This window comes from Plecotus auritus (genome assembly GCF_963455305.1).
Source record: "Plecotus auritus genome assembly, chromosome: 14".
NCBI classification, from domain to species: Eukaryota; Metazoa; Chordata; class Mammalia; order Chiroptera; family Vespertilionidae; genus Plecotus; species Plecotus auritus.
The window spans coordinates 5,875,815-5,888,795 of NC_137780.1; the positions used below are offsets into that span (position 1 = coordinate 5,875,815).

At 52.8% G+C, this 12,981-nt stretch overlaps 1 protein-coding gene across 1 annotated transcript in view; it reads left to right on the plus strand.

Moving 5' to 3' along the window:
* RYR2 (ryanodine receptor 2) overlaps window positions 1-12,981 on the plus strand; it is a 203,519-nt gene that overhangs the window by 175,650 nt on the left and 14,888 nt on the right. The window contains exons 84-92 of the mRNA XM_080651042.1: window positions 1,287-1,360; window positions 3,836-3,916; window positions 4,601-4,689; window positions 5,248-5,376; window positions 6,802-6,906; window positions 7,717-7,798; window positions 8,330-9,627; window positions 10,265-10,332; window positions 11,263-11,410. Coding sequence (XP_080507168.1) covers window positions 1,287-1,360; window positions 3,836-3,916; window positions 4,601-4,689; window positions 5,248-5,376; window positions 6,802-6,906; window positions 7,717-7,798; window positions 8,330-9,627; window positions 10,265-10,332; window positions 11,263-11,410 — 2,074 coding nt within the window. The remainder of the gene's footprint in view (window positions 1-1,286; window positions 1,361-3,835; window positions 3,917-4,600; window positions 4,690-5,247; window positions 5,377-6,801; window positions 6,907-7,716; window positions 7,799-8,329; window positions 9,628-10,264; window positions 10,333-11,262; window positions 11,411-12,981) is intronic.

A 12,981-nucleotide genomic window follows, 5' to 3' on the forward strand; every position in this document is an offset into this window, starting at 1 on the left:
GTCACGCAGGGGAGCCCCGGTGCAGTCACGCAGGGGAGCCCCCATGCAGTCACACAGGGGAGCCCCTGATGCAGTCACACAGGGGAGCCCCGGTGCAGTCACGCAGGGAGCCCCCGTGCAGTCACACAGGGGAGCCCCGGTGCAGTCACACAGGGCAGCCCCGGTGCAGTCACGCAGGGGAGCCCCGGTGCAGTCACACAGGGCAGCCCCGGTGCAGTCACGCAGGGGAGCCCCGGTGCAGTCACACAGGGAGCCCCGGTTCAGTCACGCAGGGGAGCCCCGGTGCAGTCACGCAGGGGAGCCCCGGTGCAGTCACGCAGGGGAGCCCCCGTGCAGTCACACAGGGCAGCCCCGGTGCAGTCACGCAGGGGAGCCCCGGTGCAGTCACACAGGGCAGCCCCGGTGCAGTCACGCAGGGGAGCCCCGGTGCAGTCACACAGGGAGCCCCGGTTCAGTCACGCAGGGGAGCCCCGGTGCAGTCACGCAGGGGAGCCCCTGATGCAGTCACGCAGGGAGCCCGCATGCAGTCATGCAGGGAGCCCCCACTTGCTGTTTCTATTCTAACTCAGAGGTGGTATCTTTCTAAGTGTTTACATTGTGGACAATAATTAACACAGAAGAACATGTAACGATGAAATATTTAAAGGGGGGCGGAAGTTACTGTCTTATTTTCTATTTTGATGTTATGTGTTAATAATATTTTAATTACTAAGTTACTCGATATTAATAATGTGTTAAAACAATCCTCCCTGTGCATAATATAGGGGCTTGGGGGAATTGCTGTGCCTTCTGCATCCCTTGAATATGAGTGGTGCATGATTTTTAAAAGAAAAAAGAAAATTCTACTTAGTTTTATTTGGGAGCTTATACACCATTTCTCATTTTTCCTAAACAAATGGTCCTCAACTAACTAATTTATGATAATTACTTTCTAATTTTACAGCATTTAAAATCAGACAGTATTTGACCAAGGCCCCTGGCACACACTTAGTGTAATAAGCTATTCCACCTGGGAAAACACAGTCATTATAATTATATTTAAATGTGTCTGCCAACTTTATAATGTGCTTCTAGCGGAGCCCATGATGGCTCACATTAGACTTCACAGGGGTCACTTCAGCGTGGGCGCGGGGAGAGATTCGTCTGCCACCAGGAAGGGGGCTGGTGGGCCTTGAACTGGGGCGCGTTTGCAGTGTATGTTGACGTTGGTTCACATTTTAAGATACACAGTTTCCAGACATTTGCTCTTCTGAGTCCTCTGAGTGCGTTTCTCCCTGTTTTTGCAGCGTCCTAGACCTGAACGCCTTTGAGCGGCAGAACAAAGCTGAAGGGCTTGGGATGGTGACCGAGGAAGGATCAGGTATGGGTTAGAATGGTGACCGAGGAAGGATCAGGTATGGGTTAGAATGGTGACCGAGGAAGGATCAGGTATGGGTTAGAATGGTGACCGAGGAAGGATCAGGTATGGGTTAGAATGGTGACCGAGGAAGGATCAGGTATGGGTTAGAATGGTGACCGAGGAAGGATCAGGTATGGGTTAGAATGGTGATGGAGGAAGGATCAGGTATGGGTTAGAATGGTGACAAGGAAGGATCAGGTATGGGTTAGAATGGTGACAAGGAAGGATCAGGTATGGGTTAGAATGGTGACCGAGGAAGGATCAGGTATGGGTTAGAATGGTGACAAGAAGGATCAGGTATGGGTTAGAATGGTGACCGAGGAAGGATCAGGTATGGGTTAGAATGGTGACAAGAAGGATCAGGTATGGGTTAGAATGGTGACCGAGGAAGGATCAGGTATGGGTTAGAATGGTGACCGAGGAAGGATCAGGTATGGGTTAGAATGGTGACAAGGAAGGATCAGGTATGGGTTAGAATGGTGACCGAGGAAGGAGGATCAGGTATGGGTTAGAATGGTGACCGAGGAAGGAGGATCAGGTATGGGTTAGAATGGTGACCGAGGAAGGATCAGGTATGGGTTAGAATGGTGACCAAGGAAGGATCAGGTATGGATTCCTTAAAGTAGAAGGTCACCTGTTCCCCATTCTTTCCTGAAACGAATCAGCTATCAGTTACCTTTTCAATACAGAGAGACACAGGTTTTCTTTAAATGGACAAAATGCTTATGTGACTCATTTAAAACCCCTAATTGGTCACTCATGCAGGTCACACCCAAATCCAATCTTATTGTTACCTACTGTCGGTGGCCTTCCCCTGCTTGGGTAGTAGGAAAAGACCCCTATTAGAGAATTATCCACAAAAGGAGAAAGCGCATGGATGAACACATTAGGAACATGGCTTCCGCCAACAGGCTGTCAGGTCCCCCAGACATCGCGGCCTGCTGCCTCCTCCCAGCAGCTGTCCTGTATCTCACGGACCCAGGCATCTTTGCAGGCGCAAATTCTTTGATGAAGGAAATGAAAGAGTGATGCTTGTTTAGATAACTCTGGTCACAATTTACATGTGCACAAAAACGACTCACATAATCTTAGAGTTTTTCTCTCTATCAGTAGATGCATATATAAACTAGAAAATGAGCGCATGGTACAGTGAAAGCAAAAATAACTATTGTTGCACACTTATTTTCGTATTTATTAAGAAAAACATCTCCAATATTTTTTGTTTTGATTTGTTTTTATTCTTTTGTGTTTGATTTTTAAATTAACTTAGTTTTGGTAAGCCTGTATATGTTTATCTATTTTTGTTTGGTCTGGTTTGGAATTATCAATATATTAGTTTTGGAACATTGGTTTTTCTATTAAGCCAATCTTGCTACAAAGAATAAACTTCCTCCCACCTGCCGTTGGTAGTCTGCTGGCCTTTCTGAAATAATTTAGAGTGAACTAATCTCTCTATCTCTCTATATTCTTGTTCTCGCAGCAGGAAAAAGAATTAGTGCATGTTTCTTGCTGGATTTAAAAGACAGTCATTGAGACGTATTCTAAGGCCGCTGCCGTTCCGGTGTGGTTTTGTCTTGTGCTCAGCAGTTGAATGTGTAGGTTCCGTCACCAAAGAGCAGTTGTACAATAACTGAATTGGGAGCTGCCTTCCAGAAAACCCCAGCAGCACCCACGCAGGTGTTCTGAGGATGCACATGCAGGAAAACGTCTTGTCATCGTCACTGTCCTTCAGGCGCACACGCACCATCGCAGCTCTCTCAGCTGCAGTGCCCCCGGTCTGAGAAGTTGTTGTTTTTTAGATATATAAATACATTCATCCACTTGCCAAACGACACTTTTTGTCATTTTTCTTCCTAAACTATATGTTGAACGCTCATATGTTGAACATTTTCTTCACTGACCCTTTTTGCTCTGAAAATCAGCTCGCAGTGTGTGGTGCTGGTTTTTGTTTGTTCGTGTCTTTGTGTTTCTGCTTTTGAAGTGGCTTGTGGTAAAGACACATTTAAATTGAAATGTAGGTGGAAGGACAGCCCTTGGTGCAGTCCCCCTTCCCCACAAGCACATGCGCTCCCCCTGCTGCAGCGTCAGCAGATGGCACTTGAACACTGGCCCTTGGTGCAGCACTCATTCCTGTCCACATCTAGCACAGATTAGAAGGTGAGGACCGGAGTTTAAACCTGCAGGTTGCTCCTGCAGTGTTGCCAAGCCCATGCTGCTCCTTTTAACAGAGAGAAACCTGGGTGTCAAGGTTCACAGGCTCTTTTCTGACAACGAAAACGGGCTTCCATCTGCCAAGCATATGGTCTCATGAGCTTCCGCTGGAGGAGGGCTGCCCTGTGGCTGCGGCCGGTCACACGGTGCTGGCCCGACGTGCGGGGCGATGGAGGAGGCACGGGACATGCTCGCTCGGGGGTTAACGTCTGGACTTCCCTGCAGGCGAGAAGGTGCTTCAGGACGATGAGTTCACCTGCGACCTCTTCCGCTTCCTGCAGCTGCTCTGTGAGGGACACAACTCAGGTGTGTGAGGCAGGGGGTGCTCAGCCCCAGCTTGTGCCACGTGAGAGGACCACGTCCCGCCTTCTGTGGTGCTTCACTGCCCGGCAGACCTTTGTAGCCATCTCACTGTTCCAGTCAGTTGTTCTGATGTGGAGAAGACAGGTGGCCGGTGGAGAAAGACACACGGGGGAGATCTCCGTAGGGAGCTTGGTGTCCTCTGGGCCCCTGGTGCCGGGGACGGTGCCACAGCATCACCTCGAGTGCTGTGCTCCTTGCCCTGTTTATGGGTCCGGCTCCCTACGGCCGTGCGTCCGGGAGGGCAGAAGCTGGGTGGGACGCTCCTCTCTTCCCCGTCACTGAGCGCAGTCCTAGGAGCAGAGGACCGTGAGTCATCTAATTACTGCCTCCTAAGCGGTGGGGATCCTGTCCCATCCCCATGCCCAGAGCTCCAGAGCTAGGGATCGGAAACGGTCAGCCCCCTCTTAGACAAAAATGGAATATTTTAGTTCTGAGAAGCTCCCAGGTGGGTTTATTTGGGGGGGGGGGTCCCTCACTTTTTATGGACACTATGAATTACTTCATATTAAAACTGCTCTTAGCCACAGGGATTTTGCTGGAGACATCATTTGCGGGTGGAGGTATTCAGATAACAAGTCATTTTATACTTTGGAATGAGAGGTAATAACATTGTTTGATCTCGTACAGATTTTCAGAATTACCTGAGGACTCAGACTGGCAACAACACCACCGTGAACATCATCATCTCCACCGTGGACTACCTGCTGCGGGTGCAGGTACGGGGCCTCGCGCCTCGTGGCGAGCTAGAGGGGCTGCTTGGCCGAGATAACACGCGGGTCCTCTGTGAGGCTGCGTGTCTCTCCGGGCTGGTCTCCTGTCAGGACTTAGCAGACGTTTCGCCTTTGATCCGTCTCTGACCGAGCCTTCAGGGGAGCGGCCACCTTGGCCCTGTCTCTCATCCTGGCTCCACTTTCCTCATTATGTGCTTTCTACCAGCGCGGATTTCCCCCACGTTTTCTAGCTTTGATGGCATTTTAAATGTTCTTTTCATTTTGTAAAGCCCTGACATGCTATGCTCCCTTTGCAGTTGGTAGGTGAATAGGGGCAGAGTATTTGGAACATTCTCAGGAATGGGGAAGAGAGGCTTTCAAACCACCTAGATACTTAAAGTTAATGAGCTCAGGTCTGATCTTTTCAGCTGTCCTAATATTATTTCTGGGCACTTCCAAATCTGTTCTGTAGAATGATTTCCTGTGACAGATTTCAGAGCCGAACAGGTCAGCCTTGGCTTCACAATGTCCCTCTCCCCCACCCCACCCCTGCCTCTCTTCCAGGAGTCCATCAGCGATTTCTATTGGTACTACTCCGGGAAAGACGTGATCGATGAGCAAGGACAGCGGAACTTCTCCAAAGCAATTCAAGTAGCAAAACAAGTCTTTAACACTCTCACCGAGTATATCCAGGTAAACATTCACCCACTTCTGCTATTTGGAGGAAGAAAGAAAACAGGAGCCCACCGATTACCCTGGAATCCCATGGGAAAAGGCAATATGATAAAAGCCCTTTCCTGTCACCGTCCCATTGCTGATTGACCTCGTCTGTAGATCCTTAGCCAGTGATGATGATCACAAGGTTAGGTGGAGATGTGAATTTACACGGAACGACTTGCTTTACCCTTTGGCAGACTGAGGGATCCTTAACTCCTGGGGCGTGGCCCATGGTGTTGACTGAGTTCTCTCCAGGGCCTGGTGTATATACTAAGCTCTCAGCAGGCATTAAGGGAGGGGGAGGAGGGCATTAAACCACTTGACCACATTCCAGGAAAAGTGAGGAAGTGCCATGGAGACTTTATAAAAAAAGAGACTAGTGCTTAACAACTTCGTGTGTGTGTGTGTGTGTGTGTGTGTGTATGTGTGTATGTGTGTAATTATATAATACTAGAAGCCCGGTGCATGAAGTTTGTGCACAGTGGAGGGGAGGAGTCCCTCAGCCCAGCCTGCACCCTCTCCAATCTGGGACCCCTCAAGGGATGTCCGACTGCCGGTTTAAGCAGGGATCTGGGACCACTGGCTCCTAGCCTGCCTGCCTGATTGCCCCTCACCACCTCTACCTGCCAACCTGATCGCCCCTAACTGCCCTCCCCTGCTGGCTTCATCGCCCCTAACCACCTCTGCCTTGGCCCCCGCCACCGTGGCTTTGTCTGGAAGATAGCTGGTCTAATTAGCATATTACCCTTTTATTGGTATGGATCAGTGGTCGGCAAACGCATTAGTCAACAGAGTGGCAAACCGCGGGAGCCGCAGTTTGCCGACCACTGGTATAGATAATCATGTATGATATAGGTAAAATTCCAAATACTATGAGGAAGATATCTTTCTTAAATATTGATTTGTTTTATGTTCTCTTTAGGCTAAATTTGTCTTAACCTGCAAATTTTGAAAAGGTTTTATAAAATTCTGGGTGTTTTTTTTCAACCAGCCACACTTTGCTGTTTCTTGGAGGCGGCCAGTCTGTCCTCTCTCCTTCCTACCTTCTCCATGGGCGGGGTTAGCAATGCCTCTGCGTCAGGGGGCCGCGCTGAGGACAAAAAGGAGGGAGGGGTTGGTAGTTTGCTTCTTTAGACTGAGCATAATCTTGCTGTGGCGGGGGGCGGTATGTAAAATAACAGCCGCATCCCTGAATGTGGCAAGGGACAGGTGTGGTAGGACAGGTGAGTGAGTTCTTGTCTCCTAAGGGCACCCTATCGTCACCGTCCATCTTACATTTTGGGGTCTCTTTTTCAGATGACGTGTTGGTGATAAGATACGTTGATTTTGCCTCTGTTGTTGTCCAGTTCATTTTGGCAATGAAGTTATCAGAAATGACACCATTGGTCTGTTTCCCTGTAGGGCCCGTGCACCGGGAACCAGCAGAGCCTGGCCCACAGCCGGCTCTGGGACGCGGTCGTGGGCTTCCTCCACGTGTTTGCCCACATGCAGATGAAGCTGTCCCAGGTAGAGGAACCGCCTCCCGCCCTCCTAAATGCCGACGGGGACAGCAGTCACCAGCACACGAGGCAGCTTTCCCTTGTTAACATCACCTTTCTTGGCTTCTTCATACGTCTTTTTCTCCCCATTTAAAAACATTCTCTTAAATGAAGAATTATATGCGCCCTGGCCAGTGCTCAGTGGGTTGGGGCATTGTCCCATGCACCAAGGCACATACCCAGGTTGCTCGTTCTATCCCCGGTCGGAGGCAACTGATCAATATTTCTCTCTCACATCAATGTTTCTCTCCCTTCCCTCTTTTTCTTGAATCAGTAAAAACATGTCCTAGGGTGAGGATTTAAAAAAAATTTTTTTAATAATTTGATGCAAGCTGAGAATAGACGAGAGCTATCATTCAAATTTGAGAATAAAAGATACTGAAGACTTGACTATAGGAGACGTGAAAGAGTTTAGTCCCCAGTGTTGAGCATTTGCAACCCTTCGTGGACCCACGTCTCCATGACACTCACCGAAGCCCCCTCCTCCCTGCAGATAAGTGGACACGGATTTGAAATCTGCCAGGCCCTGTGGAAGGGAGGGGTTTGCGTATGGGGCCCACACAGAGGCATTCACCCCCTAGCAGGAAAATTAACTTCATGAAAGTCAAAGAGAAACAGTAGCTCTAAGGATAAGCCAGTAAACACAGATTGTCGGTTTCCTTGGTCCTGTGATGCTGGGAGGGGTCGCCGTGGGGGGAGCAGCGCCCTCCGGGGGAACACGCGTGTTCCTGCTGCCTTTGCTCCGACTGTCTCCAATGCCACGTGTCGCCCTTTCCAGGATTCCAGTCAAATCGAGCTCCTGAAAGAACTGATGGACCTGCAGAAGGACATGGTGGTCATGCTGCTGTCCATGTTGGAAGGTAGTCTCGGCTTCGTGTTCGTTTGCATTTATAGGTTTACATTGCGCACAGCCCGATCCTTTACTCTTTTACTTTAAGGACCACTATTCAGCATGCTGCACAGAACGAAACTTCCACCCCCAGATGCCGGGTTTATTGGGGCTTTATAACCTTTCCTCAAGTTAGTGTTTAAGAAGAGACATTGCCTATGAGGAATGATTTTTCCACCCTAAAGGGCTTTGTGGATGCTCCTTTTTATTGTTAATACGAGGCTGGCTTTCAGTTTCTGGCTTTAGGATATAATGCCCATTTTCTTTATCCCAAAACATGACCAACTGGAGGGGGAAAGGCTGGCTTTTGTTCCAGAACTCCCCTCTGGTTGTGAGTCAGTACGGTGTTGCGCGTGTTTGTAATTACAGTGACTGTCTGACTCCTGGGCTCACACGCTGGAGGGTGCCCGGGGCTGCGCCTGGCGCGGGGCTGGGGGGCCTGTGCTGTTGCTCTCCCTGCGGACGGTGCTCACTGTGAATCAGTGCCGTTCTCTGCCTGCAGGTAACGTCGTGAACGGGACCATCGGCAAGCAGATGGTCGACATGCTTGTGGAGTCGTCCAACAACGTGGAGATGATCCTCAAATTCTTCGACATGTTCTTAAAACTAAAGGACTTGACATCATCTGACACGTTTAAGGAATACGACCCCGATGGCAAGGGCGTCATTTCCAAGAGGGACTTCCACAAAGCGATGGAGAGCCACAAGCACTACACGCCGTCGGAAACCGAGTTCCTGCTGTCCTGTGCGGAGACGGACGAAAACGAAACCCTGGACTACGAGGAGTTCGTGAAGCGCTTCCACGAGCCGGCGAAGGACATCAGCTTCAACGTGGCCGTGCTGCTGACGAACCTCTCGGAGCACATGCCCAACGACTCGCGGCTGCAGACCTTCCTGGAGCTGGCGGAGAGTGTGCTGCGCTACTTCCAGCCCTTCCTGGGCCGCATCGAGATCATGGGCAGCGCCAAGCGCATCGAGCGCGTGTACTTCGAGATCAGCGAGTCCAGCCGCACGCAGTGGGAGAAGCCGCAGGTCAAGGAGTCCAAGCGCCAGTTCATCTTCGACGTGGTCAACGAGGGCGGCGAGAAAGAGAAGATGGAGCTCTTCGTGAACTTCTGCGAGGACACCATCTTCGAGATGCAGCTGGCGGCCCAGATCTCCGAGTCGGACCTGAACGAGCGGTCAGCCAGCAAGGAGGAGAGTGAGAAGGAGAAGCCGGAGGAGCAGAGCCCGAGGACGGGCTTCTTCTCCCTTCTGACCGTGCGCTCGGCCCTGCTGGCGCTCAGGTACAACCTGCTGACCCTCCTGCGCATGCTCAGCCTGAAGAGCCTGAAGAAGCAGATGAAGAAGGTGAAGAAGATGACGGTGAGGGACATGGTTACGGCGCTCTTCTCCTCCTACTGGGGGGCGCTGGCGAGCCTGCTGCACGTCGTGGCCAGCGTGCTGCGCGGCTTCTCCCGCATCGTGGGCAGCCTGCTCCTGGGGGGCAGCCTGGTGGAGGGCGCCAAGAAGATCAGAGTGGCGGAGCTCCTGGCCGACATGCCGGACCCCACGCAGGACGAGGTGCGGGGCGACGGGGAGGAGGGCGAGCGGAAGCCGCTGGAGGCCGCCCTGCCCTCGGAGGACCTCACCGACCTGAAGGAGCTGACGGAGGAGAGCGACCTGCTCTCGGACATCTTCGGCTTGGATCTGAAGCGGGAAGGGGGGCAGTACAAGCTCATCCCTCATAACCCGAACGCTGGCCTCAGCGACCTCATGAGCAACCCAGACCCCGTTCCCGAGGTGCCAGAGAAAGTGCAGGTAACTGAGCCCGTCGGGGCAGCTCTGGGGCCCAGGGCACCCTTGTGAGTCGGTGGGCGTCCAGGCTGGCGCTGCAGCGGGTCCAGCACGGCCCTGACTTTCCAGAGAGAGTGGCCTTTTGGTTAGCAGGGCTGGCCTCTGGAGATCCGTTACAAGCTACTGAGTTATCTTCACTAGCAGGTGTGAACCCGAGTGCTCACCCAGACAACGGTAGGCAACGAAACGGGTTCCGTCCACAGGCACTCGACCCAGGCTCGCCACGCGTCTGCCGCTGGCCGTCAGGGAACGCTCCTGACAGAACTAGGGAAGCGTTCCGTGCTGGTGGGCGGCAGGGTCACGCGTGGCGTGAAGGAGGCGGCGGTGGTGTTGGCAGTGGTTGGAGCAGACCTGAGAAGTGGGACTAGTTGGCCTTGAGGGTGCGTGAAATTCGAGCAGGTGGTTGAGGAAATGAGAGGAAAGGGGAGGCGCCCGGAGTGGCACCCGCCGCCCTGGGGGTGAGCGTGTGGAAGGGAAGCGCAAGTGCTGGCTCCACCGAGGTAGGGGTCACTGAGAGGTCACCCTATGGCGCCTGGCACAGGGCCCCCTAAACCCATCCCAAGGGGGTGTGTGACCTGCTGCTCTTTCCCTTCCCTTCAAGGAACAGGAGACAAAAGAGGAAGAGAAGGTAGAAAAAGAAGAAAACAAGTCGGAACCCGAGAAAGCTGAGTACGTGTGCTTTCCTGTGGCTCGTGCTCTCTCTCCAGGGCACAGAACGGAGACCGCTGTCCTCTCCGGGGGCAGGCTCAGTGCTGGGGCATCAGTGTGGGCGCCGCCCGCCTGGGGCCAGGCCAGCCTTGTCCTCGGTCCCATCGCCCTGTGTGTCCCGCAGCAGGGATGCCGCCCAGAGCCAAGGGCCAGCTCTGGTTTAGGGCACATGTGACTCTGTCCTGGGAACAGCATGCGGGAGCAAGCGCATCGACGGGTCTCTCCCATCATTGACGTTTCTTCTCTCTCCCTCCCCCTCTCTGAAATCAATAAAAACACGTTTTAAAAACGTTAGCTATACCTCCTGTGGGCGAGGTTAGGTGGGTTATGTATACGTGCGTTTTGAATATGAGTTCATCTGCATAAATACACTTCCATGGAGGACTGGTATTCTGCAGCTAGAGGGGTTTTAGGTATCAAATTTTAGTGCTTCTAATTCCATTGTCATATGTAGCATGAACATCCTGACGTCCTTTATATACAGGAACAACCAAATGCATGTCTCTGACATTAGGTCCTGAAGATGAGTCACTGTTCAAGGTTGACTGTTAAAATCCTAATTCAGACGTGAGGCCGGCTGGGGGTCTCGTTGTTAGTCTCTTTCCAGTGCGCTGTCATTGCTCAGTGGGAAGGGGAGGCGCTGTACGGGCACAAAGACACTGCAGCCTGTGAGAGGCCCCGTAGACCTGAACTTCACAGAATTCCCCACAGGAGGCCGGGGCCCCAGACATCCAACCCCGACTCCGAAATTCTGAACATTACAGTTCATTGGAGGAGAACGTTTTCAGCAATGATGCTATGATTTAAATGTGTGTTCATTTGTATATTCTGGCACAAAGCCTGCTAGTTCTTTCGTCTTTTGCTGGCTTATGTTTACTCGTCTGTTCCCAGGGGAGAAGATGGAGAGAAAGAAGAAAAGGCCAAAGACGAGAAGGGCCGGCAGAAGCTGCGGCTGATCCACACGCACAGATACGGGGAGCCCGAGGCCCCCGAGTCCGTGTTCTGGAAGAAGATCATCGCTTACCAGCAGAAGCTCCTGGTGAGCCCTCAGGATGAACGTTGCTGTGGTACATGGTGAGGCCGTGCTCACGGGGGCTCCGCAGTGTTCGTGGGCTCCAAGTCCACCTGCTGGTGCGTTTGGTTTGCTCCGTGAGGACGGACCCAGGACCTCTGCACACGTGCACAAGCCCGAGACCTTGGACGTGGTGGCTGCCGCATCTGGTGTCTCCCCACTGAGTGCGGGACGGGTCTGGGCGTGCACCCAAGGCTCACTGCAGGACCACCTGCCAGGGAAGTGACCGTCCCGTGATGGAATGTTCTCACTGCTTAGGTGCACATACGGGACATGTCTGTACTTCAGGCAGATATGTGTGTGGTAGTAGGTTTTAATGAGGTTTTCTCAGCGGTCTGTGCCTCCCTGTGTTGTTTAGTACAGAGTACTCTGACATAAACGTGTTCTAGAAAGCTCTGGGTGGTCGCTAGTTTGGGTGTTGCGGTAGGTGCCCCGCTGCAGGGGAGGCTGCAGGTGAGGCCGGGTGTGGGGTAAGGGGTCGAGTGGGCTCAGCGACACCTGCAGGAGCCCCGTGGTTCCTAGGAATGTGTCAGCCGCCTGTGGGAAGCAGGGACAGACCCCTCTCTGCACGGTGGCTCCTCTGCTCACCGGTTTGCGTGCACAGGCTGGCCATGGTCACCTCAAGCCCAATGTCCCCAGGACTTTGTCCAGAGTGACTTGCCCAGCCTCGCTGATCGGTCCACCCACCAGGGTGAACGGCGTGACTGGCCCCCGCGGCCCAGGGGCCTGTGGCAGTGAAGGCGGAGTCCCCTGTGGAAGGGACACCACCAGCAGGCGTGTGTGCCCGGAGAGGGACAGGAGACGCGGTGCCTGTGACATGGCCCCTGGCACATCCATGTGGGCACCGTGCCGACGCCTCCCACTTAACATTAAAGCAAGTGCTGATCTCCCAGAGCCTTTTCCTCAAACCCACTTCTGTCCGGTTCTGTCCAGCTCAGAAAGTGGGACCAGCCGCTTGGTTAGGTGCTAAGACCCAAACCCAGAAGTTACCATCTCTGAGCTCTCCCTTCCACCTCCAGTCCAGTCCAGCAGTGACCCTCCCCAGCTCTGTCTGCCAGATGCGTGGAGTCCACCCACGGAGGGCACCAAGCCCTCTTCAGATCCTCCTGGAATAAAAAAATAATTCCAACCGTGATAACAAGACTCAAAAACTCTCCTCTATTGTCGTATCTAATCCTCATAGTGAACCCTTATGAGGAAGGTTCTGGTTTATCCACACTTCACAGACGAGGGAATGATGCTACAGCAGTGATTCTGTTCTTGTGCACATCCCCCCTGGAGGCCCCGGAGATCACAGACCCCACACACACGTCACTCCCTCTAGCTCACCCGGACCCCGCCCCCTCCCACACTCCCTCCCCCACAGGCTTCCTCCTTTCTGTCCTCATTGGCACTCCCACTGCTCTGACCTCGGGGCTGCCCCTGCGTGCTCCTCTCTCTCTGACACACATTTGGTCCCCACTTGTTCTCTTGACTTGTTCCCCGGTGGCATTCAGGCCTCTGCTCACGCACCCCATTCCCTAAGCCTGCAGAGAGCA